At 40.9% G+C, this 24,352-nt stretch overlaps 1 protein-coding gene across 5 annotated transcripts; it reads left to right on the top strand.

Annotated features, from left to right (window-relative positions):
• Nucleotides 1–218: 218 nt before the first annotated feature.
• rnf157 (ring finger protein 157) lies at nt 219–24,252 on the top strand. Of its 5 annotated transcripts, XM_051418707.1 has the most exons (20): nt 219–539; nt 3,848–3,966; nt 7,410–7,498; nt 7,900–8,049; nt 9,268–9,385; nt 9,471–9,537; nt 9,635–9,678; nt 10,809–10,856; nt 11,031–11,102; nt 11,225–11,384; nt 12,810–12,922; nt 13,025–13,257; nt 13,369–13,471; nt 13,702–13,810; nt 15,248–15,462; nt 15,566–15,628; nt 15,723–15,771; nt 19,313–19,423; nt 20,539–20,573; nt 22,128–22,265. In XM_051418707.1, the coding sequence occupies exons 1-19, from the start codon at nt 452–454 to the stop codon at nt 20,571–20,573; spliced, it is 1,986 nt and encodes a 661-aa protein (XP_051274667.1). In that variant the 5' UTR covers nt 219–451; the 3' UTR covers nt 22,128–22,265. The 5 variants fall into 5 exon arrangements, with proteins under 5 accessions (XP_051274667.1, XP_051274664.1, XP_051274665.1 ...); XM_051418704.1 differs by lacking the exon at nt 20,539–20,573 and having other exon boundaries at nt 22,128–24,252; XM_051418705.1 differs by lacking the exon at nt 20,539–20,573 and having other exon boundaries at nt 15,347–15,462; nt 22,128–24,252.
• Nucleotides 24,253–24,352: the final 100 nt, after the last annotated feature.

A 24,352-nucleotide genomic window follows, 5' to 3' on the forward strand; every position in this document is an offset into this window, starting at 1 on the left:
AAAATGCTCAACATCCACCGGGGCCGGTAGTAGTAGTTCGCCTCGTACTCGCCCGCAAAGTGAAGCCAGTCGCTCGGGAGGAGGAGACGAGAAGGACGAGAGGAGGGGGGGGTGTTCGCTTAGCTCGACTGCGGCGAACCATGAGAGCGCTTATCCGTTATTAAAGGGACCTCAACGGCTGCTTTCTGCCTCAAAACACCCCCCCAGCTGCACTCGGAGCAGAGGAGAGGGGATAAGCAGCCAGAGAACAACTACTAATCCCCCCCCCCACCTACCCACCCACCCACCCCGAGGACGGTCACATTCACGGCGGGGCTTTTGCAACCCGACAGAAAATGGACAGGGCAGCGCGAACTGGATTAAATGATCGGGAGTAACGGAGGCGAACAAAAGCGGAAACCTGAGCAGTGTTATGCCCGTTAAACCCCGTGTGGTCTTCACTTGACTGGAAATGGGAGCTTTAACGAGCAGACAAAACATAGGCGTGGAAGAAGTGGACATCCCGTCCAATTCGGTGTACCGTTATCCACCGAAATCCGGTAAGTCACCGAACAACAGGTCGGACTTTGAAGGGAGGGCTTTTCCCGAGCTTTACTGCAATGGTGGATTTTATTTTGTTGCTTTATGGTGAGTGAGTGAGGAAGAGGAGGGGGAGACCATTACCACCATCACCTTCATACCTTGTAGCTGACAGGCCTACAGGCTTTAACCTGGTGGGTGGGGGTCTACCTGTGGAGATAGAGGAGAGGACCAGTGGTTTTAACTTAATTTAATATATGTCTTTATTATTAATTTACCACATTTTATATTATATATTATAGTGTTATTTCTGGCCACTGCAGAGAGACACTAACAGCAAACACATAGCCTATATCTGCATTGTGAACCCTCCCTCCCCTCCTGATCATCCATATATTTAAGTTAAACCTTTTTATATTTTAATTGATTTATTATTTTTGTTGGTGCATCTATGAGCAGCTGTTAGTAGGGACATTTGTCTTGTCATGATGGAGCCCAAGAGGGTGCAAATAAAACGACCAACATCACCATCAGCAGTAGAGAGAGTTCATTTATTCAGTGCACATTATTTAAATGTTTAAAATAGGGGCTGGTTGGGGTTTATTAGCCTTTCAATTCTTGAGCTATAATGCCACAATAGTGAAAAATGCCATTCACAGTTTCCCCAGAGTTGAGGTTGAGGACTTAAAATAGCTTGTTTGGTCGGACCAACAGTCCAAAAGCCAAATATGTTAAATTTATAATCATATAAAACAGAGAAAAAGCAGAAAATCTCTACATTTTAAAAGCTGGAATTACAGAATATTTTGCATTTTTGCTACATAAATTAATTAAATTATTAATCAGTTTTTTTTTTTAAATAGTTGATTCATTGCATTCAACTAAATGATTAATTGTCTTTAAATCAATGCTGAATTACCTGTTGATTCGTCAAACAGACACAATTGTAATGGATCTCTTTCTCAGGGTATTATTAATATTTCTACAACTAACTGACTCTATCTTTTAGTCAATAAAACATGAGAAAATAGTGAGAAATGTCGACTATAATGTTTGTTTTATCTGACCAACAGTCCAAAAGTGAAAGATGATCTGTTTATTATCAGAGGAGATTATTAAAAAACAGCAAAATTAACATTTAGAGCCAAAACTGAAGCTGAAACCTCTGAATTTTAGTTATTTTTTACTTTAAAATGTTCTGTTTAGCTGCACTCAGTACGGAGCGCTTGGTCAGATTCTTCCTCCTGTTTACTCAACCTTTGATCGGTGATTTCCTCACTAAAAATTCTGCTAAATTTGCTATTGTGTGTTATTAAGGCAGCGTTCTTGTACCACTTTAAGACAACATAAAACACTGATGCATTTAAGAGGTTTTACTAAATGCTTTAAAGGTTCATGTTGATACTTTTCAGCCACAAACTGACTCCTCGTGCTTTGAATCTGTCCTGTTATTGTTCCTACGTGATATTTTCTGTTCTGTGTTCAGCTTTCCTACCAGAGGGGGGGTTAGCACTAATCCAATATTATCGCATTGTGGAGAAATAATGTTATTGCTTTTCACTTCTACTGTAAGCAAAAGACATAAAGTAAATTAAGCATCCTTTCACAAAATGACACCAGGAGCAGAATCTGGGAATATAAGTGGAGTTTTATTATACTGATATTCTGATATCATGACAATATCTTATATATTTATAGGGATATTATGTACTAAAGAGAGAGAAACTGTTGACTTGTAGCTGCCATTAATGAGCCTCTCACAACAGTTTAGCTGAATTATTATTCAGAAGGCATTTGTGATATCACAGTCCTGTTTGCAGCCTGAAGGGGAGGTTGTGGCGGCGGTGGCGGTGGGGGAGAGAGAGAGAGAGAGAGGAAGGTGGTGGCGACGGCTGCTGGTGAAACCAATCTGTCAGCCCTAGTTCCTGTTCCTGGGATCTGGTGACAAAGCCTCGGCCCAGCTCTCCTCTCCCACCTGCTGTAAATAATAATAAGGTGATGAAGAGAGAGAGAAAGAGAGCAACGTCATTGTGGCTTTGTTTTTTTTAAAACTCGTGTTATGGATTTTTCTACGGCTTTTAAGGTCAGAGCATCCGAACCCTTCCCTCGTTTTCCAGCGTTAATAAGTGTGAAATAAGACGGCGCAGACCAGCTGCTACATGACTTGCCTGTCCAGCGTGTATTTAAAGACTCCGAACCACCACATTACAGTCTTATGATATCAGCTCACCCTGTGATTAAAAGCCAGAACGTCTATTTAGTCTTGTTGTCATCAAACCCAAAGTCTTGGTAAACAGGTGGACAAGCTGCCGGCCAATAACAAACCAATTTCAGCCAGAATGCCCTTCGTTTTGCCAGTTTTAATCAATATTTTGAGGATAAATCCCAGTGAAACTCACTGGTTGTTGCTTTTAGTGTTCAAGCTGTTTGAATTGATTTGGCTGTGAGTGACTCGGGGTATCTGAGGATGATGGTGGCAGCAAAATGGTTCAAATATTTATGGGAAATGTTAATTTTTCATGCCAGTGAAGTCTTTTTTGGTCTGTTATTGGGTCCTAAAATCTTATAACAACAGCTCTCATTTATTTAACTTCCCCATAATAATTAAGCCTAACAATAATAATATAGACTCTATTGCCATTTTGCTTCATTATTCAAATAGCTTTAAAAATGTAGATGAGGGCAGAGTTTCAGGTGTTTTTGGAGGCTGATAAAAATCAACTTGTTTAAATATTTACTAGATACTTTCACAATAATTTCTAACAGCTGAACTTTTAAAACTTGTTTTAGGGAAAAAAAATAAATCTTTAAAGCGAATGAGATCAACTTAACAACAATGTTTCTCTCAGTGCAAAATGTCTGTCAAATCAGTTTTTCCCCTCCAAAACAAAAATTATTGTCATATCGCAGACATATCGGTATCGTAATCAGTGTATTTGTCATCCAATATGCCCACAAAATGGTGTTTATACTGCAAAATGGATTTATTTTTAAATCTTATTTCTTCTTAATTTTGGTTGTAGGGTCTATATCTTAAATTATTGAACATGTTAAAGAATATTTAACTTAAATAACCTTTAAATAAAGTTATTTGTTTAGGAAATCAGCCTTTTGAGTACATTTGTATCGTCATATTGATGCAATATCAGTCTTAATATATAGTCTTTATTGGTCATGACTCTTGTGTGCAGCAAATTAAAAGCAGGTTTAAATACAACAAATTATTCACAACCATTAAAGATCAGTTGTGCTCATCGCTCAGGTCTTTGTCTTTCATGTTCTCTCTCTCTCTCTCTCTCTCTCTCTCTCTCTCTGTGTGTGTGTGCAGGGAGTTACTTCGCCAGCCATTTCATCATGGGGGGAGAGAAGTTTGACTCCACCCATCCGGAGGGTTACCTGTTTGGGGAAAACACAGACCTTAACTTCCTGGGGACCCGACCTGTGGCGGTACGTATTCTCACTCACTGTATTAAATGTCTGTTGTTGCTTTCAGTTGGATCACATGCTCTTCCTCAGTTGTCAAAGGGATTGACAATGATGTTCAAATTTCTATTTCTGATTCGTGGCCGTGTCGGTGGTGAAATTGAGATTGAAGATTTGTTTTGGTCAAGAATTAACGTTCGGTCTCAAAATTAAACAAAATTGTATGAAGATTATGAAATATTTAATATATATATACAAATAAATTAAGGGGTTTTGGCCTGAAACTAACAAGTATTTTCATTCTCAGTTTATCTATTAATCCTTTTTTTGTGTGTTTAATTGTTTGATCTATAAAATGTCAAAAAAGTGGTGAAAGATGCCCAAAATTGCTCGTTTTATTTGACCCGTTAAAGATAATCAATCAGTGATTTAAAACAAAGAAAAGCAACAAATCTTCGCACTGGAGAAGATAAAAAAAAACAGCATTTTGCTTTGACTTGATTGTCAAAACAATTTTCTGTTGATCGACTAACTGATTAGTCGGCCCGCTCCTTCTCAGCATCAAAAGGTGCAGCTTTCTCTTCGTCATTAAACAGGAGCCGATACGTTCCAGCAGCCCCGACTCCCGCAATGGCAAATTAACGGGCTTTCACACTGCGACTGATTGAAATTTATTTCAACGTCTCATCCTGTCAAACTAATTAAAAGTGAAAATTACAGTCTGCTGGCTCCGCGTACAGAGAGGCCCCACGATAAGCGGCGGTTGTCCTCCGGAGGGTTTCGCTCAACCTAATCACGAACCTGAAGGTCAAACTAATGAGAGCTGCGGATCAAAAGAGCTTGAGTCCGCAGAGGAAAGGCAGAATTTGATACAGACCGAAAAGGCTCGGAGGGAGTTAAAAGTATTTGGCAGAAGTGAAGCTGATATGGAAAGACTCTGCTCCATCCCTCTATGTACTAATCTCAGTCGCACTGCTGTTTCTGTCTAGACTGGGGCTAAAATTAGGAGTGCAGTTTTTCTCCCGATTATGTGGGTGTTTATAATCCTCCTGCGGCCACAGAATCCAGCTGGTGTGTGTGTTTTTTTTCTTCCTCTTCTTGTATGTGTGACTGAAGCTTTACCAGCATTATATAATGTTTGGTGGTTTCTAAGCAGATGGTGCCATGGAATCATAAAACCAACCGCAGTTGTTGTGTTCTCGGTCTCCTGCCACCGCGCTACAAATATGATAATGGTCGGGGGTTTATATTTAGGGGTTTTCAGAATCTCCTGAAAGCACATGGATGTACAAAATTGATTTTTTTTTTAGGCATTGCTAGTCAGCAGTCCAACAGCTTAATGTCTCAACAACTAGTGGATGGATTGCCATGATTGTTTCTATAGACATTCATGTATTCATAAGTTCACCCATAGTGCCCACATGAGGTTGACATTTTTGAGTTCTAATGAAATATGGGATGGGTTTTGGTATAGACATTCGTGCTCCGCTCAGGATGAATTTTAATATCTTTGGTGACTGCTTAACTTTTTATCAGCTGTCCTTTGTGTCTAAGTGCTAATTAAGGAAAAGAGCAACTGTGTGCCTCACTGTGTCGTCTGTGAGACATCAGGTTTTTATATAGAAATTGTTTTATGAAGGTAAAATGTGCTGCAGAGGTGCCCTGGTCTACAAATCTCCAGATGTGGGGAAACATTTTTAGTTTGGGACAGACTCCAACAAATGTCCTCATCATCATTTTAATATAATTTTCAGTGAAAATGAAAATTGTGATGCAAAAATGATAATTGCCACTAATCATGAAACGTAATTAAATTGCATTATCTGTTTATTTAACTCTGTAGTACTGTACTGTAACTTCTGTGTAAAAAAAATCAGACATAAGTGAAACAAAAAACCAAGAAAGCCACACAAAGATTGAAAGTATTACCAGGCAAAGTTACAAGTTATATCTTCAGTCTTTCACAAAGCTGTTATTCACTAACCGTAGAATTTAAACATTAACAAGATGATGTCAGAGAAGTAACAGTTTAATTTCTGTATTTTATGGACATGTTTGAAGGCAGGATTTAGGCACACATAATTCACTAAACCTAACACACTATAAGGAGGAATATTTACCTATTTTTTTTACCTTACAAAAACAATATTAATACAAAAGTCTTGACCCAAGAAAAGTGACAGATAAATAAAACAAAGAAACAAATATAAAGTCTGCAGTTATAATTATCAAATGTTAACATACGAACATGTTAAACTAAGATAGTGAACACATAATAAACATTATACCTGCTTAGCATCGGCATGTTAGCATTGACATTGTGAGCTCGAGCAGGGCTGTAAAATCCTATAAACCTTTTTAACAGCAGCCATTTTGACATGAAATAGTGAGGTAAACACAGGTGTTACCAATGATACTAATTAAGGCTCCGTTCCATTTAGTGTAGCAGAGCCTTCCGGTGCATGCACAATAGCAGCACCCTGACTCTGTTTGACCCGGACGGGACAGAACCTTCTTGTTTCTTTATACTTTCACTCACCTGTATCTGAAACCCCTCGAACCTTTTTTTTATTTTGCGTGAGGAAACACAGACTGCTGCTCTTTGTTTCGTGTTTCGGATTTTTTTTAATACGTTTATAAGACCTACAGTGTGGCCTGTGAGTTTCCTTATGAATGGTTCTCTTCAGCATCTGTTACTCCGTGTGTGTTTGTTTGTGTAGTTTACAGGCGTGACTCCCGCTGAGCCCAGATGTGTGTAATAGCACTGAATACGGTGCCATTCACAGCCACACAAACACACTTTACACACAGATGAGGGGTTGTAGTGTGGAGGTATCTGACCACATCCTGCATGTTTCTCCTCCAGTGATCCTCAAACCACCTCGGCTCTCCTTTTACGCTCAGTCAGCGACTTCTGGCTTCAACAAACTGAGAAGCGGAACCACAGATCGGGTCAAGTTTATAGGTTATATGTCGATTTTTACACCAGGGTTTTTATCGCTATAGGTGGGGTTGGTCACGAGAGAAAATAGCAGCCAATCACAGAAGGTATTTCACATCCTTATCTGTGACTTGATGTTGTTAAATTCTCCTGATGTTGTAAACTTCACCCATCTGGTCCTTTTTAAACCAGCTTGAAAGACAGGCACTGTTTGACCCTGAACTATTTTACACTCTTGCGGTCCCTGTGTGCGCAGAAATGTTCCAAACGCTGTCTGAAGTGTCAACTTCGTCCCTTGAAAGACACAATCTGAGCAGATTTTTTTTCCTCTGGATCAGCACTTGTCAGCACGGATCTTGCTGACCAACTGAAACACTTTTTGTGTTAAGGTTAAACCTTGTATAACCCTGAATTCTCTGTGGTAAAGAGAGGAATGTCGGGGCGGTTGAGGGGAAGATGAATGCGACTACTCACAGTCTCATAACATGTATTTTACATCCATAATTTGTTTTCTTTTTGTTTTCAGTTCCCGTACGCAGCCCCTCCACCTCAGGAACCAGTTAAGACGTTACGAAGCCTTATAAACATTCGTAAGGACACGCTGCGGCTCGTACGGTACGCATCTCTATCCACCTAAACATATATGAAACCCCTCATTACACCACTGCTGTCTAATTTTATTCCCACCAAGTTATTTTTAGGGAGCAACCCACAACAGCTAATTTAAGGGATAGTGTCAAATCATGGATGTTTTTTCTTGTAATTCATACTTTAATTTTCTTCAGACATACAATTAAGCATAACAATATAACATCTAGTTAGAAAGACGAAAACAAAAGCACAAAATGTCCCTCATCCCTGAAAACACAGAAGTCATTTTATATCAAACATTAAAAGTGACTCAAAGATCTCAAGAAAGTTTGTTTCATGATCGGATTTGTGTTCTTTACTTGATAAACATTTTACCTCGTCCTTGTTTCCTCTCCCGCCCACTTCCCACCTCTGCTCACCCGTAGGTGCAGCGAAGACCTGAAGCTGCCAGGTGACGAGGCGGCGGGGAAGAACAGGGCCTGCTACAACATCGAGTTCACCTTCGATGCTGACACACAGGTGGCCATAACCATCTACTACCAGGCCATGGAGGAGTTTCATAACGGAGTGCCAGTGTAAGTGGAAATCCAATAATCAATCACTTCAGCCGGTATCTGTTCACTGATCAATACATACCTAGTTTCTCTCTGTGAAGGTTAAAATCACCACATTATTATCCTTGCATGTGTTGATTTTTTGCCAAACACTAAACTGTCTGCAATCGCTTCATGAACACAAATTACTTCAACTTAAAGGTTTCAAATGTTTATTTTGCCGTAATATTTTCTCCCTGTTAGACACTCGCTGTCACACTGTCTCCTAAAGAGACAACTAGGGATACACCGATCAATCGGGGAGGAAACTCCACATAAAAGACTGTTTACAGGTCTTGGGGAGTCCTGCAAGACTACTATTACTAGTACTGCAATTAGTTGCATTGTGGGTTATGAAAAAGACGATATCTCAGGTTCTGCTGCATCGATTTTATACTTTTTTTTAAACTGTCAATCGTGAAATCCAACAATGTTACAAGGGTGCAACGCTAACTGCTGGAGGACTGTTTTAAGATGATTTGGTATCGGCCTGACATAACCGATTCACATTATATACACATTAAAATGAAATGCATAAAATTAATTCATGCAGACTCAGTTTTTAGTGCCGTAGCAATCCCTGGCCTCAAGTTCCCTTATATAAAAATGATCACAATGAGTTCTACGCAGTGTGGTATGCATATTTTAAATGTGTGTATCATTAGAGAAAAGATCCAATCATTGCATCCCTTGTAAAGATATAAAGGCATCTTCTACCTTTAGTCCTCATTTAAAAGATAGATGAAATACAGGCTGGGATCAAAGAGAAAAACATGTCATAAATATTCATGCAGACACTCATAAGTTATTCCAACATGGTCTTGAATATATTATATACGTCTTGCTGACATGTCAGTATTTGCATATCTTTTTTATAAAGAGCTGTCTGTGAAACTCGCTCTGGCAGACGTTGCCGCTCCTCCACTTCACATAGAATAAAACATCTTTAAATAAGATTCTGCCTCTCTGGTTTACTGCACAGAAAATGTATTCGACACTAGCAACGACTGCATTTAAACAGAAATAGATAAGTATGGTTTAAATACATTTAAATGCACCTGTCTGCATCTTTATGTCAAACTGCAGCAGGTTTAAGTGTTCCCTTCCTGATGCTGGTAAGCTGACTGATGTAGAAACACCCCCATCATTTATTTTGTGCCGTTGTGTGCATATTATGGACAAGCTGTGTGTTTTCTGCAGTTACCTGCCCCAGGACAGCTCTTTGCAGTCTGAGACTGTTCACTTCAAGAGGGGAGTGTGCCAGCAGTTCTGTCTGCCCTCACACACCGTCAACCTCAGCGAGTGGGCTGACGAGGAGGTAGGCAGGTGACGGGGCCTTGCTGTGAAACCAATTCATACACATAGACATGGTTTCTCTCCTCACTTCTTTGTTTTCTCCTCAGCTGCTGTTTGATATGGACAAAGAGATTTTCCCCATGGTGGTGCAGGCTGTTGTAGACGAGGGGGAAGGTGAGTGACTGCGTGTTTATCGCACTGTTGGTCTGATGTGAAAGTAAAGCTGCAGAATTTAAAGCCGAGACGTGTCTGCTGTCTTTTCTTTTTGCAGAACATATGGGCCACTCTCACATACTGCTGGCTACATTTGAAAAGGTAGGAAAGACGTTCTTTATCAGAGTCAGAGTCAGTGAGAAATTGTTGCAGACACGATATGTTTGCAGGGCTTTTGCTGTTATTTTTGTTGATACAGACATTACAAAGGCTTTCAGATAGAGATGAAATTATTAATTTATAGACAGAAAATCTGTCAGTAAGTATTTTGATAATTAATTGTTTGAGCAACTGTTCCAGATAAAATGCCAAACATTTGCTGGTAGCAGCTTCTTAAAAATGTGCATATTTTCTGCTTTTCTCTGCTTTTATTACTGTAAATGTATTATCTGTGGGTTCTGGTTAACTGATAACAATGTAAAGACTTGTACTGCTCTGTGTTGATGAAATAGGGCCTTGATTACTGAACGCTCTCTGGAGTTTGAAACATTTATAACAAATTTAATAAAAAAACTGAGAAACAGTTAATAGTGTTGGGACGGTGACGGCAACACAGAAAGAATGACTCAACATTCATGTGACATTTTAGCCTTTTGGAACATCAAAAGACAAAATGTAAGATATATAATGATGGTATTACAATCACCAAAATCCCCGAGAATATCTAATCTCATATCAAAATATTACGTTCGACAAATTATCATTAAAAGTATGCCGAATTATCTATTAGCAGTTGCTATTTGAAATGTAACTGTGGATGTAGAAACAACTATCATTAGATAACTTTAATACTAAAGAAAACTTAAAAACGTGATAATTCTCAGGGAAGTTCTGCAGTTATAAGGAGCGTCTTCTTTCTATGATTTCTGAGCAGATCTGCGCCTCCCCTGTCTGAAAACCCCTGTTCCACTCTAACCTGTTACTAGAGAGAATGATTAATGATCAAAAAATGTTCTTCTAGTAAAACATCTCTTTTTCCTGGGTGCTCATTAGCAAGGATCCCAATCCCTCATTTCTTTAAGGATGCTGCAGCAGAGGCAAAAACTGCTTTCTAACCTCAAACCCGAATATGTAGCAACATCAGAAGTCCTCTACGCAGCAATACAGTTCAGTCAAATGTTGGTCAAATAATATAATATGTAAGGATTTGTGCATATGAATTCAGGGTACTAACAAGGCGAACTGCAGCTCATGCGAGTAAATTAATATACCACTGTTGCTTTCTTTGTCAGCACATGGACGGGAGCTACTGTGTGAAGCCTCTGAAGCAGAAACAAGTGGTGAATACTCCCTTTCTTCTCTCTCTTCCTTCCTCCTTTTGTGTAACTTTTTTTTTTAAATGCTTTTGAAAAGACAACGATACACCAAAGCTTCTTTTATATCTCTCTCTTGAACATTATGCCTGGCCCATGAGACCTGCTGCCTTTATTCTTCACAATGTTCGTTTTCCCCAGGTGGATGGAGTGAGTTATCTACTGCAGGAGATCTATGGGATAGAGAACAAATATAACAGCCAAGAATCAAAGGTAAATATCAGACGACAAGAGAGGCTTCTCTGCTTGCTCCTCCTTTGAAAGCTTTGACATGTCGGTGTAGTAAAATAAATCTGCGACCTTCTTCTTGACGTTGAAGTGTTTTTTATCTACAGGTTGCCGACGACGAGATCAGTGACAACAGCGCTGAGTGTGTAGTGTGTTTGTCGGATGTGCGAGACACGCTCATCCTGCCGTGCAGACACCTGTGTCTCTGCAACGCCTGCGCAGACACTCTGCGTTACCAGGCCAACTGCTGCCCCATCTGCAGACTGCGTGAGTTCCCATCAGCGACGAAGAACACCTTTCCAACTGCCTCATAATGCCGTTAACGCTCATTCAACCCTGCCCGACCCACTGTTGGATCCATTATTACAAACTCATGTTGTGCAGCAGAGCATTGTTCAAACCTGCACAACCTTATATAAAATTAAGACCCCAAACTTAAGAGATACTAAATAAATTAAGCTAAAATTTGGGGAAATCTGTATAAGAGGAGAATTTGCGTTGATGCAATTGTTTCAAAATATGGTATAGGATATGTATAGGGCCGAAAACTAACAATTCTTTTCATTAGCAATTAATTTCATGAGTATTTTCTCAATTAACTGATTAATCTATTGGTCTCTAAAACATAAAAAGTCCAACAAATGTCTTGTTTTGTGCAACCAACAGTTCAAAACCTCAAAATATAAACTTTAATCTAATGTAAATCAAAATAAGGCAGTGAATTGTCTCATTGGAGAAGCTAAAACCATAAATCATTTGTAAGGTTTTGCTGGACAAATGACTTAAACAATGAACTGATTGTAAAAGTAGTTGTTACCACGACATTTTCTGATCTACTAATTGATTAATGGAGTTACGTTTGCAGCTTTCTCGTAAATATGCAATGTAAAGTTTGTTTGTAATGCAAGATTAAGGGGTTGATACAAGACAGATATATAAAAGTACAGTGTTTCAACTGAATTGGTTCTTTATCAGGTGCAGAGGAATCAAATGAGACTCAGACAAGAGAGATATGCATGTGTTTTGCACGCTGTTTAAGTCAAATTGCGTTTGTTTTAATTTGCTAAAGGACCGCACTGATGTACAGTGGAAGTGGCATCATAATATGTATTTTGGGGGCTTCCTGTACAGAGGCGCAAAATATAGGACATTGAAACAATAGCCACTGCAGTTGCTTTACCACCGCTGACTGACCACTGCAGCAGAGGAAACTAAAATTGTACATCTGGGAAAAGCAAGTATAAAATTTGCTGCATACAGAGTACAAGAGTACAGCACATAGAAACAGTCTCGTAGCAGCTCCAGTCCTGTGTATTATGACTGAAGCAGCCAGCGGTCCTTATTAAGAAGCATGTTTTATTATCTTTTATCTGTTTTAGAGTAATAATCTTGTCAGAGCAGTTTAAATGTTTCACCTAAAAATCTCCCACACTCATTTTTGAGCTGATTAAGATCCGTCTGTTTAGTATTTCCTCACATATGGCCCTCACATATGTTCAGCAGCAGGAAACGCTTTCTTTCACGCTCCAACAGCCCAGCATTGGATCTTATGTAACATCACTATATGTACTTTATAGTCATTTAAAGCTGAAGTGTTAGTAGATACTGCTCTTAATTGAAAAATAGCAGTTACGTAAAATCTTGTACCCTCTTTTATTTGAATCTCTTTTATTAACATCTTCTTTCTTGCAGCATTCAGAGCTCTGCTGCAGATCCGAGCCATGAGGAAGAAACTCAGTCCTCTGTCACCAACGAGCTTTAACCCCGTCATCACTTCACAAACCTCTGACTCGGAGGAACACTCGGTGAGAATGACACAAAAACAAAAACATGATGTAAATATAAAATAATGATCATTCCCGGTCGCAGTAAACTCACCAACCAACCAACTCACTCCTCATTTGCAGGCGTCGGAGCACATCCCTCCAGGCTACGAGGTGGTGTCTCTCTTGGAGGCGCTGAACGGTCCCCTTAACACCTCGTCGGTGGCGCCTCCTCCTCTCAACTCTGGTCCCAGCCACGTCTCCGGAGCGCTGCCTCCGTACAGCAGTGAGCCTCACCCGACTCCGGCTCGCTCCCTCTCCCCTCTAGACCACTCCAACTCCAGTCAGGGACTCAAACTCAAGAAGAGCGGTTCAAAGTGAGTCTGCTTGAGTTAATGTGTGCCAGTGTTATGCTACTGTGTACAGATACATCAAACCCAGTCCTGTTCATTTTCTTTGAAGCTAGTCCATTATGTTCTTTATTTCAGGTCACTTTCCCAGAATTCCTCCGTGCTTCCCGAGGAGGAAGATGAGAAGTCTTGCAGCGAATCGGAGGCCTGTCGCCACAAACTTGCTGTGGACCAGCAGGAGGTGTGTGTGTGTGTGTGTGTGTGTGTGTGTGTGTGTGTGTGTGTGTGTGTGTGTGTGTGTGTGTGTGTGTGTGTGTGTGTGTGTGTGTGTGTGTGTGTGTGTGTGTGTGTGTGTGTGTGTGAAACGGAGACAAAGAGATGTTTACTTCAGTGTCAGATATCTTCAAAGTGGGTTTGTTTGTGTTTTGTGGAGGATCATGTGGTGCTCACGCTGCTGTTGTTGTTTTACAGAGCGGAGTGACTCCAGACAGTGAGAACCTCACTCTGTCCTCGTCTGGAGCCATCGACCAGTCGTCCTGCACCGGGACCCCTCTCTCCTCCACCATCACCTCCCCTGAAGGTACAACATTACACGTTTATCTAAGTTTGTGAGGACCCTGGTTGACGTGATGCTTTCCTTAGCCCCAACTCTAACCTTAACCACCGCAACTAAATGCTTAACCCCAAACTTTATTCTAATTTGAACCTCAAAAACCAACAGTGCTTCTAAGTTGTGTGGACCAATGCAGAAATGTCCTTACTGTGATGGTTTTAAAACTGAAATTGGTCCTCACAAAGATAGCAAGGCAAGGAGTAGCACTAAAAACCACAACAAAGGATGATGTAAAGTGTAAATGACAGAAGCCGTATTAACCTAAATGCTTTTCTGCAAACAGCTAAGCGGTTACACACAGATTACGAGGTTATACAGTGAAATCTTTGGGAATAAAGAGTCCATCCTCAGTACAGCACCATCAAAACTGTCGATACATTTTTATTTACGGCAAAAATCCAAATATCGCTTCCTCTGGAGAACCACAATGTTCCTTTCTGGCGTGTCAAGTGAACTATTTCAGCAAGTTTTCAGTTTTTATGCTTAAATGCAATAGTATTTGCAGTAGTGTTATGTGCTGCATTTCTGCAAGGCAACAGATAATAGGCCTCACAATGAAAACACAATTTATTGTACTAAGCCTTTAAAGGAGGGATCTCTAACCGCCGGCCCGGGGACAGTTTTCGGCCCTCCACTCCCCTCTCTACGGTCCACAGATTTGAAACTACTCCTTCATATACAATTAAAATAAAAACAATTCTATTTAAAAAAAGTATTTAGTTTGGTGAAGACAGAATGATAAGAAGAGAGCAGGCTTTTCCACTGGCAGTATATTTGGGGTGTTGTATTAATGTCTTTTGAGACTTCACAGTGCTTCATTGATTAACCCCCTCACATTCATTTAAATGGTTTCTTCACCCAGCAGTGATACCACTTCTTCTCCTGCACCAAGTGCCAAATATCACACTAGCATGTAACCCTTTACCTAAATTAATAAAAAAAAAGTAAAATAAAGTCACCTATGTTTGAATAACAAAAAGCCATCACTTGCAATGTCTGAAAATACCTTTTTTCATTTTAAAGTGAAATACAATTTCCCTGCGTGGCGTTAATACAGTTTATCTTATCTTCCTTTCATTTGAGACGGCAGCTCACACTGTTTGTTTCTCCTTGTTTCGGTGTCTCAATATAAGATGTCAGATTAAGCAGCGGTGTCCATTCAGGAAAACCATTTTCCTCAAAGTGGTTTACAATTTATCAAGAGAGCTAAAAGCATAGAGCTCAAGGCTTTGCATGCAATTTAACATAAATAGCGTTTTATATTGGTGCCACTGGATCAGATTTTATGGGAAATCTGCTGGATGGCTTTTAAAACAATAAATGGTGGAAATCTCACCAACCAAAGGAAAGAAATCCCTCCGACCCTGAACTCGACCGTGATGTGTGTCTCCGTCTGTCTGTCAGACCCAGTGAGCAGCAGCCTGGTCCAGTCAGTGATGTCCATGGCGTCGTCCCACTCGCAGCACTCCCACATCAGCACTGACACCATGTCCTCCATGTCAGGGTCCTACCTGGCCGGGGCCGAAGGCGAGCCCGGGGGGGACGATGGGGCAGACGTGGAGGGCGAGGAGAACCAGGACGCCCCTATGGAGAGCCGAGGACCATCGCAGCAGGACGGGGTGAGGAATCCAGGGATGGAGGGATGATTGGATGGACGAGATATTGGCTTTAAATGTATTGTAAACACGTCGTCTCCTCGTTGTCGCCCTTTCGTTCATTCAGGAGTTTTCCCAGGAGCCAAAGGAACAAAACTACTCAGTGGCTGTAGAAGAGCAGGACTCAGAGGTGACTGTAACACACTGATGTTTACTGAACAGGTTGTGGTTAATGCTCATTTTATGTATTTATCTAACTTTTGTTTGTTTTCTGTTTTTTCCAGGGGAATGACGTCACTGAAGAGGACTGCTCCTCTCCGTCTAATGGGAAAGGTAAATATGGTGACCATCCCTCACCTCTCACCCCTGACCTCTCACCTCCCTTTGCATTTGTTGCTCTTAGGCCATGTGAAAAAGACTTTTCATGCAAACTATATATATTATGGACTTAGTGGTCGATCTAATATGTTGCCGTCCATAAATCTTTTTGAATCATGGCTGAGTAATGACAACCCTTTCAAAATAAAGGGACTAAATGTCAGATATTGTCCTCTAGAGGGGGCAGTCCCATTCAAAATGCACGTATTGTTGGCTGGAAGCACCACAACATGCAGTATCTGAACTGGAGTGAATGGCTTCTCATACAGTGTGTGTGCACTAGAACCTTGGTCTACTTTATAAATACTGAAATTAATCCCAGATCTAAATTTATTCACTATTGTCACTGATCCTTGAAATCTGACACCAATTTGTAACATCCAAAAACAAAATATCCGTTTTAGTTTAGATTTTAAAGTTCTCTGTTAACTCCGTTATCTCGTAGAAAGCAACCACAGGCTCACAGTGAGACACCAGCAGACCACAGACAACAGTCTTAAATTTGTGAAGCACTTTTAACTTAATGCAAATGTAATTGAATTGTCTCTAATAACAGTGTGTCAAATGCCAACGTGAAAGAGTCACTCGTAGTGTTGAACCTAAAGACAGTTAACACCCTAATCTGTGGCTCCCTGATGGTATGGAGTCTTACAGAGAAATGACTACTACTACTTGTTACTTGATGTATTAGCTCAGTAAACAGTGTCTTAAGGAGTTTAAATCGCTAGTGCCAAATCTTCTTCTATGCCGCATGATGTTCATTTCTTAATTAGTTTAATTAGCTAGTGTTTGATAGAGGCTAACCAGCCCTCATCGTCAGCCCCGTCAGAACACATTTCCACATTAAAAATAAAAGAGACCAAACTGACACCAACCCTGCATCCCTCGGAGGATCCAGCCCCCTGAATTGTTACACAGCTGGCAGTGAAAAGTCTGAGTGACTTTTATGCATGTGCCTCCTCTATTTTACAATCAGTATTTCCTTATTTGTGAATGTAATGACCGGTAATCAAATAATTAGCAATAAATATTGATTGATTCCAATTGATCCATTCACAACAGGAAATGAGCACGCACGGGCATCCTGTGTTGTTTAGATGAGGTTCTGCTGCACACCAGGCTACTGGCTTGCAATTGCATGATTTGCACCTCCTATATAAATGTTTGTGTGTAAATGTGTATGTATGCTTGTGTATTAACTGTTTGTGTATGAGGTAAAAAAAATCATTTACATGTTCTTGCTAAAAAAACAACAAAAAGCTCTGCATTGCACTGTGCATTTACCTTTTTTTTAGCTGCTGCATCATGAAGTGAAAGCTTCTTCATGCTCCATCTGTGTGTGTGTGTGTGTGTGGGTGGGTGTGTGGGTGTGTGTGGGTGTGTAAGAGAGAGAGTGAGATGGTGCTTAAGAAAGTGTTGTGGTGCATAGAGAGTGTGAGTCAATGAACAGTAGGACTTGAAACAAGGTCATCGTACAGTTTGAAAACGTGTATATGTAAATTAGTTTCTCTGTGGATTGTGTGTGTGTGTGTGTGTGTGTGTATGTGTGTGTGTGTTCGGACACCTCGGGCCAGACTGAAACGATCTCTGAGTACCTGTGAGTTACTGAATGACCCTTCAGTTCTTTAGGAGACGAGCGGACCTGTGCTGCCTGACAGACTGTGAATGTGCACACGCGCTGTAGGATGTATGTTTGCACGCACATGTGTGTGCATCTGCACCAGCGCTGCCAGACGGCTTCTGTATGTGCCCTGTCTGTGTCTCTGTGCTGAGCTGCCAATCATCCAGTCATCTCTGCCAGTTTCTCCTCATTAGCACACACACACACACACACACATACACACACACACACACACACACACACACACACAGGCTTGCTGCAGGCATGAGGCTCTTGCACATATTAAACATGTCAGTATCTGTTATCTGGCCATGCTGGAAAAGGCAGAAAGACGCTAATATTTTCTGGCTCATTTGTCAGCTTATCTAATTAATGAGAACCCAAAATCAGAACATAACTCGCTCCAGTGTGTATCAGCAAACACTTGATGAGTGATAGCGGAGTGGCAGCTTTTAAAAAAAATGACATGTAAATTAGGCAAATTCAGGAAAAACTCTTTACGTCATAACAAATCTGTTTAATTTAGGAGGATCTATTGGCAGGAATGGAAAATAATATTCATAGGTATGTTTTCATTAGTGTATAATCACCTGAAAGTAAGAATTAGCCGTTTTTACCGCCATATTTCTACTGTAGCCCACAACCTGACAAACCAAACACTGGCTGTAAGTAAGGGCTTCACAGCCACCGTAGTTTCACTTCATACCCGTCCTCATTCCCAGGTTGTCAAATACAGACGCGAGCGGTGTTCAGTTAGCTGCCATTTGCAACCAGTAGATGGCATTAAATGCGATTTCTGGAAGAAATATTTCTTTGTGGATAAGATGGGAATGTTTTACCTCACAGGTGAATTAATCACACTAATGCAAAGATCTTATATAAAAAAACTAATTTAGCTATTAAGAGTCGTGCTCACTGATTTGCAACTAGCCCCACAATGGGACAAGGTATATATATATATATATATATATATATATATATATCGTCATATTGCCCTAACCCTATATGATAATAATTACACTTTTTATTCTAGACATGTACTTTACAAACTATTTGTAGAGTACATTGTCGTAAGTGCAACTCTGGCTGTATTTGAAAAAGAGTTCTTAGACAGAAAAGACAGAAATCTCTCTCCTGCTATATCGATAGTAAGCTAGAGAGTTAGACGGGTTAATGAACGTCATTTTCTACAACAATCGGTCCATTTTGTACATGTCCTTCTGTTTAATTAATCTAGCAGAGAACACCTTACAAGAACCTTCAGCACACTTATTTGATCATGAGTTTGAGTCTTTCAACTTTACATGCTCCTCCTGGTTATTTGCTCGATTATAATCTATATTTCTCAGAATATACCTTTTTCACAGCGGCGATTTAACATCATATAGTAGGATAAACCCAGGTTAAGGCTGTTATTGTGCTTGTTTGCTCACTGGAGAGGCTCTGCTGCACTAAATGGAACAGAGCCTTAATTAGTAGGATTTGTAACACCTGTGTTTACCCAACTATTTCACGTCAACATGTCTGCTGTGAAAAATGTTTATTTATGAAGCTACAAGCCAAACGGAAGATATCAGCACTCTTTATCTTTAAAAATGAGTCACGATCACTTTACAGAAAGTCTGCTGAAGACACTGAGGATCACAGCGAATGAGCTCCGCATATTTCTTTCGCTTAAATCTCTCGTTTAAATCGGACACGTGGTGGTAAAATTCAGATTTTTATAATTTATTATTTTAATAATGCCGTTCCAGCATGGCCAACCTCACCCCTCCACCTCTGACACCCTCCCCCTGTCCCTCCCTCACCCCGCCTGTCCCACTCCCCCCCTGCTGTGCCTGGCTGCTCTTGTTTGACCTTTGCCCTCGCTTGCAGGTGGGCGGAGCAGGTGTCCAGAGTTGGCCAATAACAATCAGGGCGTCGCCCTCTGTGACACGCCCTCTTTGGGGTTGGATAATGAGCAGGCTCCCGACAGCCGATTCGCCGGTGAGTGGCAACCTCTCGAACATGGACCGATGAGAGCTGACGACTGGGCATGAGAGTGAGGGGGAGAGGGAGGGTCGAGGAGAGGGAAGTGAGGAAGAAGAGGAGGGGGGGGTAACAGAGAAAGAGTGCATGAGTTATCAGCCAGGGGAGTTATGGATGTCTGACACATTGCTACGCTAACATGCAAATGCAAATTAAAGAGAATCAAGATATTTTACTGGCAGATTTAACCAGTTAGTGACCGAAGAGGAGGTTTTGTAGCATCTTTGCCCAGCATGAAGATCTGGAGCCCTCCTCTTCTTCTCTTCATCCCTACCCTTTTGGTGTTGTGGTGCTTCATTGCTTTTTCAGTACCGGTTAGCTGTGCACCCTCTCTCCCTCCTCTCCCCCTTTTTTAGCTGAAGCCCTGTGTGTGTGTGTGTGTGTGTGTGTGTGTGTGTGTGTGTGTGTGTGTGTGTGTGTGTGTGTGTGTGTGTGTGTGTGTGTGTGTGTATCTTACAGTGTGTCTGATGAGGGCTTTCTGCATGCTTGTATTTACTGTTCGTGTGTGTGTGTGGAGAGAGAGAGAGAGAGAGAGAGAGAGAGAAAGAGTCTGGTCCATCCCAGAGTTGAAGTTCATGTTCAGTGTCTGCCAGCTCCGAGCCGCTTTTGCCAAACATCTGAAACTCATCCTCACACCCCTCCATCCTCCCTCCTGTCCTCTCCTAATCCTCCTCCCTGCTTCTGAACACGTTACTGCGATGAGAGCTAAAGGCGTTGTTCTTGATTTACTATATTTTTAAGTTTTTGGTTGTTTAATTAGTAAGTTTGGGCGCTTCACAACCTTTAGCTCTGCATCATTCTCGTAGCTCTCGGCCTCTTCCCCTCTTAAAACCCTGACTTACCTTCATTCCCTCGAATCACCCCTTTGGTCTTTTATGGTGGATGGTGTGACATGTTTTCTCTTTCTGTGTCGTAAAAGTGTTCTGTTATCTCTCTGTTTCTCTCCCTTTTTTCCCCCTCCATCATCCACATCTTCTGCTGTCTTTTCCTGGATTTTCCTTCTTCTCCTTCCTCTCTCTCTTCTTCCTCTCCTTTGTCTCTCTTCTTCCTCTCGCCTTCTTTCGGATGGACAGATGAGGAGTCGTGCCCAGTGCACATTGAGGACTAGGTATGGAGTTACGGATAGACGGTAGATCAGACACCAGGGTCATATATTGTGGTTTGCTTTGTGCTTTATTTTTTATGCACCACAACAGTCACTTTCTTTTATTAATTACCTGTTTTATCTGTTTGTTGAAACATTTAAAAAGTTTTAGAAATGTCAGATCAAGTCAGTAGAAGTCAATCACAGCTCAGAAGCTTCCTCTCTTATATTTTCTCAAACTTTCCTGTCGGCCAGTATTAGTTGAGGTGAGGCAGCTTTCATCGCTGATGTTATTCATTATTCATATTCTCTGTGGTCGAGATGTGACACTATCAATAATTAATTTTACCCCCTGAAAGCTGCATTTATTCTGGCTGATATTTACTCTTATTTACTGCAAGTCAGCATCCTATTATTTATTTTATTCAATGAACAAGGCAACAAAGTGTTGTGCATTTTAAGAAAAGTAGAGTATCATGTCCTTTACAGCCTGTAGGGTGATAATCAGGCCTGTTTTTATTCAGATATATACATATTGATCATTATTATCAGTGTCCATTATCAGCCTGCGAATCCAAACCAAACTGCAGGAAGAGTCATCAGAAATTCATTCATTCATTAGTTTTTCTGTAAGAGGAGTTTCTTGTTTCTCATTCTGTTTTTTATTTTTCAATACTGGAAGTTAGTGACAGAGAATTTTCAGCCTTTACATAATAAGTCATTTTAACATAAATATAAAAGCATATTAAGTTTTCCCCTCCTTTCCCACACAAACAACAAAAAGAGCAGCACACAAATGGATCAAGGAAGTGTCCCATGATGCCAGGATCAGACCACAAGTTATTTATGTGTTTAGAGGTGGTCACTATGTCATATCAGGTGATCTCAGTGCCTTAAATCCCTGCCGTGACTTGGTGAGTGAGAGACACATCAGACTATGTTATGTTAAAAAACCTACCAGTCATTGTGATCCTTCAGAACCTGCACGTGGGGATAAGTCAAGTTTCCAAATTTAGCACAAATCTGAACAGAATTTCCAGAAAATATGCAGAAGAAAATGTGAAGTAATGTGCATTTCCATCCTTAAGGTAATGGATAAGATAGGCAGCTGGTGGTGAGAGAAGAGATCAAACCGAGCTTAAGTAATTAAAAGAACGTCAGTCAAACCTCAAATAGGGGAAATTTATGTTTGTTTCATGTATTAATTTGAGGAAATCTCTCCACACAGATCTGATGTTTTTGTATCTTCAGGGCGTCAAATTTCCATTTTTTAAATTCATAAATTGAAAATGTGGATCAAAACAGGTGAATGGAAACTCACTATCAAACTCAAAAAAATTATAAAATAAAATTACACATGTTAGTATTTTCATTATGGGCCTTGGTTGGGAATCAGTTGTCCTAACGAACGACAGACTGTTCTGCCTCAATGAAAATGAGTGAGACAGTACTCACACTGGTGAAATAAAACCACAACAGATTTGGGTAAATTTCCTCTGATGCTTTTGCAAACATAACTCTCTCTCTCTCTCTCTCTCTCTCTCTCTCTCTCTCTCGCTGTCTTCTTCTTTCATTCAGGTCTGATGTACCTCGGGGGCTACAGGCCTGTTTTGGAGCCCCTCCCCCACCACCACACCTCCACCAGCAACATCAACCTGGAGGAGCAGGGGGCCGAGAACAGGGACGGCCAGAGTCCTAAACATCCCCGCCGCGGACCACTCATTGTGTAACACACTCACAAACAAAAAATGCACGCACACAAAAGAAAAAAACAAACAAACAAACACTTCTCCGTCCAGTTTCAGCTCTTCTTACCCTGCCATAGTGCTGCATCGCTGGATACTGTCCTCACTGAACAGGGAACCCCCCCCCACCCTCCTCCTCCTCCTCCTCCTCCATCTGTCTGAACATTTCCTGGACTGATTGTCGTTGCTGGCGCTGAAAAACGCCTCGCGAGCGGAAAGAGGAGGGAAGAGGAGAACAGAACAGCTTCACCTGTCTGTCGTGTGTGCACTTTTATCTCACAGGAGTTTCTTTGTTCGTTTTTTTTCTGTGACTTGTTGTGGGAATGATTAGCCTTCTGCTACATTATTATTTATTACCTGGTAGGTGTAACCAATGAGAGCTGTGTATTGTGACACCATCTCTATTAAAATACATGCTGCTCCTTCCCCCCTTTCCTTCCCTCTCCTCTATTACCAGCCAAACAGTCAGGGGCTACTGTGATTGGCAATCGGATTTATTACTAATGTACTACTTCTTCTCTGTTATGAACTGTATTTTGAACGAGTGTTTGGACACTAAATATAAAAGTCAGCTCACACCGGACTACCTTACCTTAGCAAACTTAAACGTGCTGACTCCTCTCCTCGGATCAGGGAGCTCCCGTCTCGACTTCGCATGCAGCTTTTCGACTTTCGCTGACGTTTCTTTCCCTCGCTCATTCCCGCCATGACTTTCAAACACCTCTGCTGAATGTGAATACAGAAACTGACTTGTGAGGTGGCGGACGAGCCCAAGACGTGGCGGCCAAAATGAACAGAAATGGACTGAAAACAAACAAAAAAAAAAAAAGACGTCACACAGAATGTAGGACGCTGAACACGGATCTCTTCAGAAGGGGAATGTACGTGACATTTATATGGTCACCTAAACTGGAATCTAAACATGAACTTTGAACCATAAACTGGTACTCCGAACACACACATGCTCCACCACGCCATCCTCTCCTTCTGCAGCTCCATTCTAGCATGTCAGTATTATCGTAGTACAACTGGATATCAACAAGTACCACCAAGCAATAAAGACGCCGAAGCTCCTTTTCTCCTGCAGGAGGACGCTCATTTGCAGCCCAAACAAAAAAACTGTGTTTGCACTGGCTTGTTGCATTCAAATTCAACTCATTTTTGTTGTGTTTAATTAATATTTTTTGTTTTAATTTTGCCGTTGTAAAGGGATTTATTGTGAGAAAAACATCATACAGTGAATATGAGAGATTTAGGCCACACTGTGGTTAGCTGGCATTTTGTTCATCCTCATATTCCCCCGTTATTATCATCCCCCCGACAAGCCTTTTTTCTCCTGGTTTGTGAAGCTTTTAGTTGTTTTGTATAACTTTACTGTATAGCTCACCTGTTGTTGATGATCTCTCCGTTTCTGTGTTTTAATTTGTTGCAAAACACTGTGTTGTTTGTTAGAATGTGGATGAAAAAAATATGTGAAACATTTTGTAAAGGTTTACACACTCGCGCACAGACACGCGCTCACATAACGAATAACTGAAAAAGGGACGATATCAACATTTAATGCACTATTAGCTGTTTCCTAGACGACACACTTTGCGGTGCATGAGGCGATAGTAGAGTAAGCATGTTAGTCTAGGTCAGCCTGCACCCTCCTGTAGAATACTTGATGACGGATCACTGCGCACACATAAAGCCGTACCATATCCTTCTGCAGTGTTATATAACGGTTGCTGGCTCCCTATTCCCTTGGCCCGAACTGTTAAGGTCAAGAGTACTGCACTACTATATCCAAGCTGCAAACAGTCATGTGATCTCAGTCCGAATGTGTAGATGAAGCCGCTCTCTGGCACCAGCCGCAGTATGATATCAAAGATATATCCCGACCCCACTTTTCTAGAATTAACGAGTGAAAATGTCAAAGAAAACATTAAAACGGACAATAAAGTTTTTGCATCTAAGCGGTCGCTGAGTGATTTGCTGTTGATTTAAATGGGGAAGTTTCATTAAACAGTGCAGGGTTATGTTTTGGTTCGTGTCTCTCAACAAGCAGCGCTGCTC

The sequence above is a fragment of the Dicentrarchus labrax genome, unplaced genomic scaffold, assembly GCF_905237075.1.
Source record: "Dicentrarchus labrax unplaced genomic scaffold, dlabrax2021, whole genome shotgun sequence".
Lineage (NCBI taxonomy): Eukaryota > Metazoa > Chordata > Actinopteri > Moronidae > Dicentrarchus > Dicentrarchus labrax.

Coding starts and splice junctions, on each gene's coding strand:
- rnf157 (XM_051418704.1), top strand. CDS start 452: ATGGGAGCTTTAACGAGCAGACAAAACATAGGCGTGGAAGAAGTGGAC. Junction 11,103..11,224: donor ATAACAGCCAAGAATCAAAG/GTAAATATCAGA, acceptor TTTTATCTACAG/GTTGCCGACGACGAGATCAG. Junction 15,629..15,722: donor TAGAAGAGCAGGACTCAGAG/GTGACTGTAACA, acceptor TGTTTTTTCCAG/GGGAATGACGTCACTGAAGA.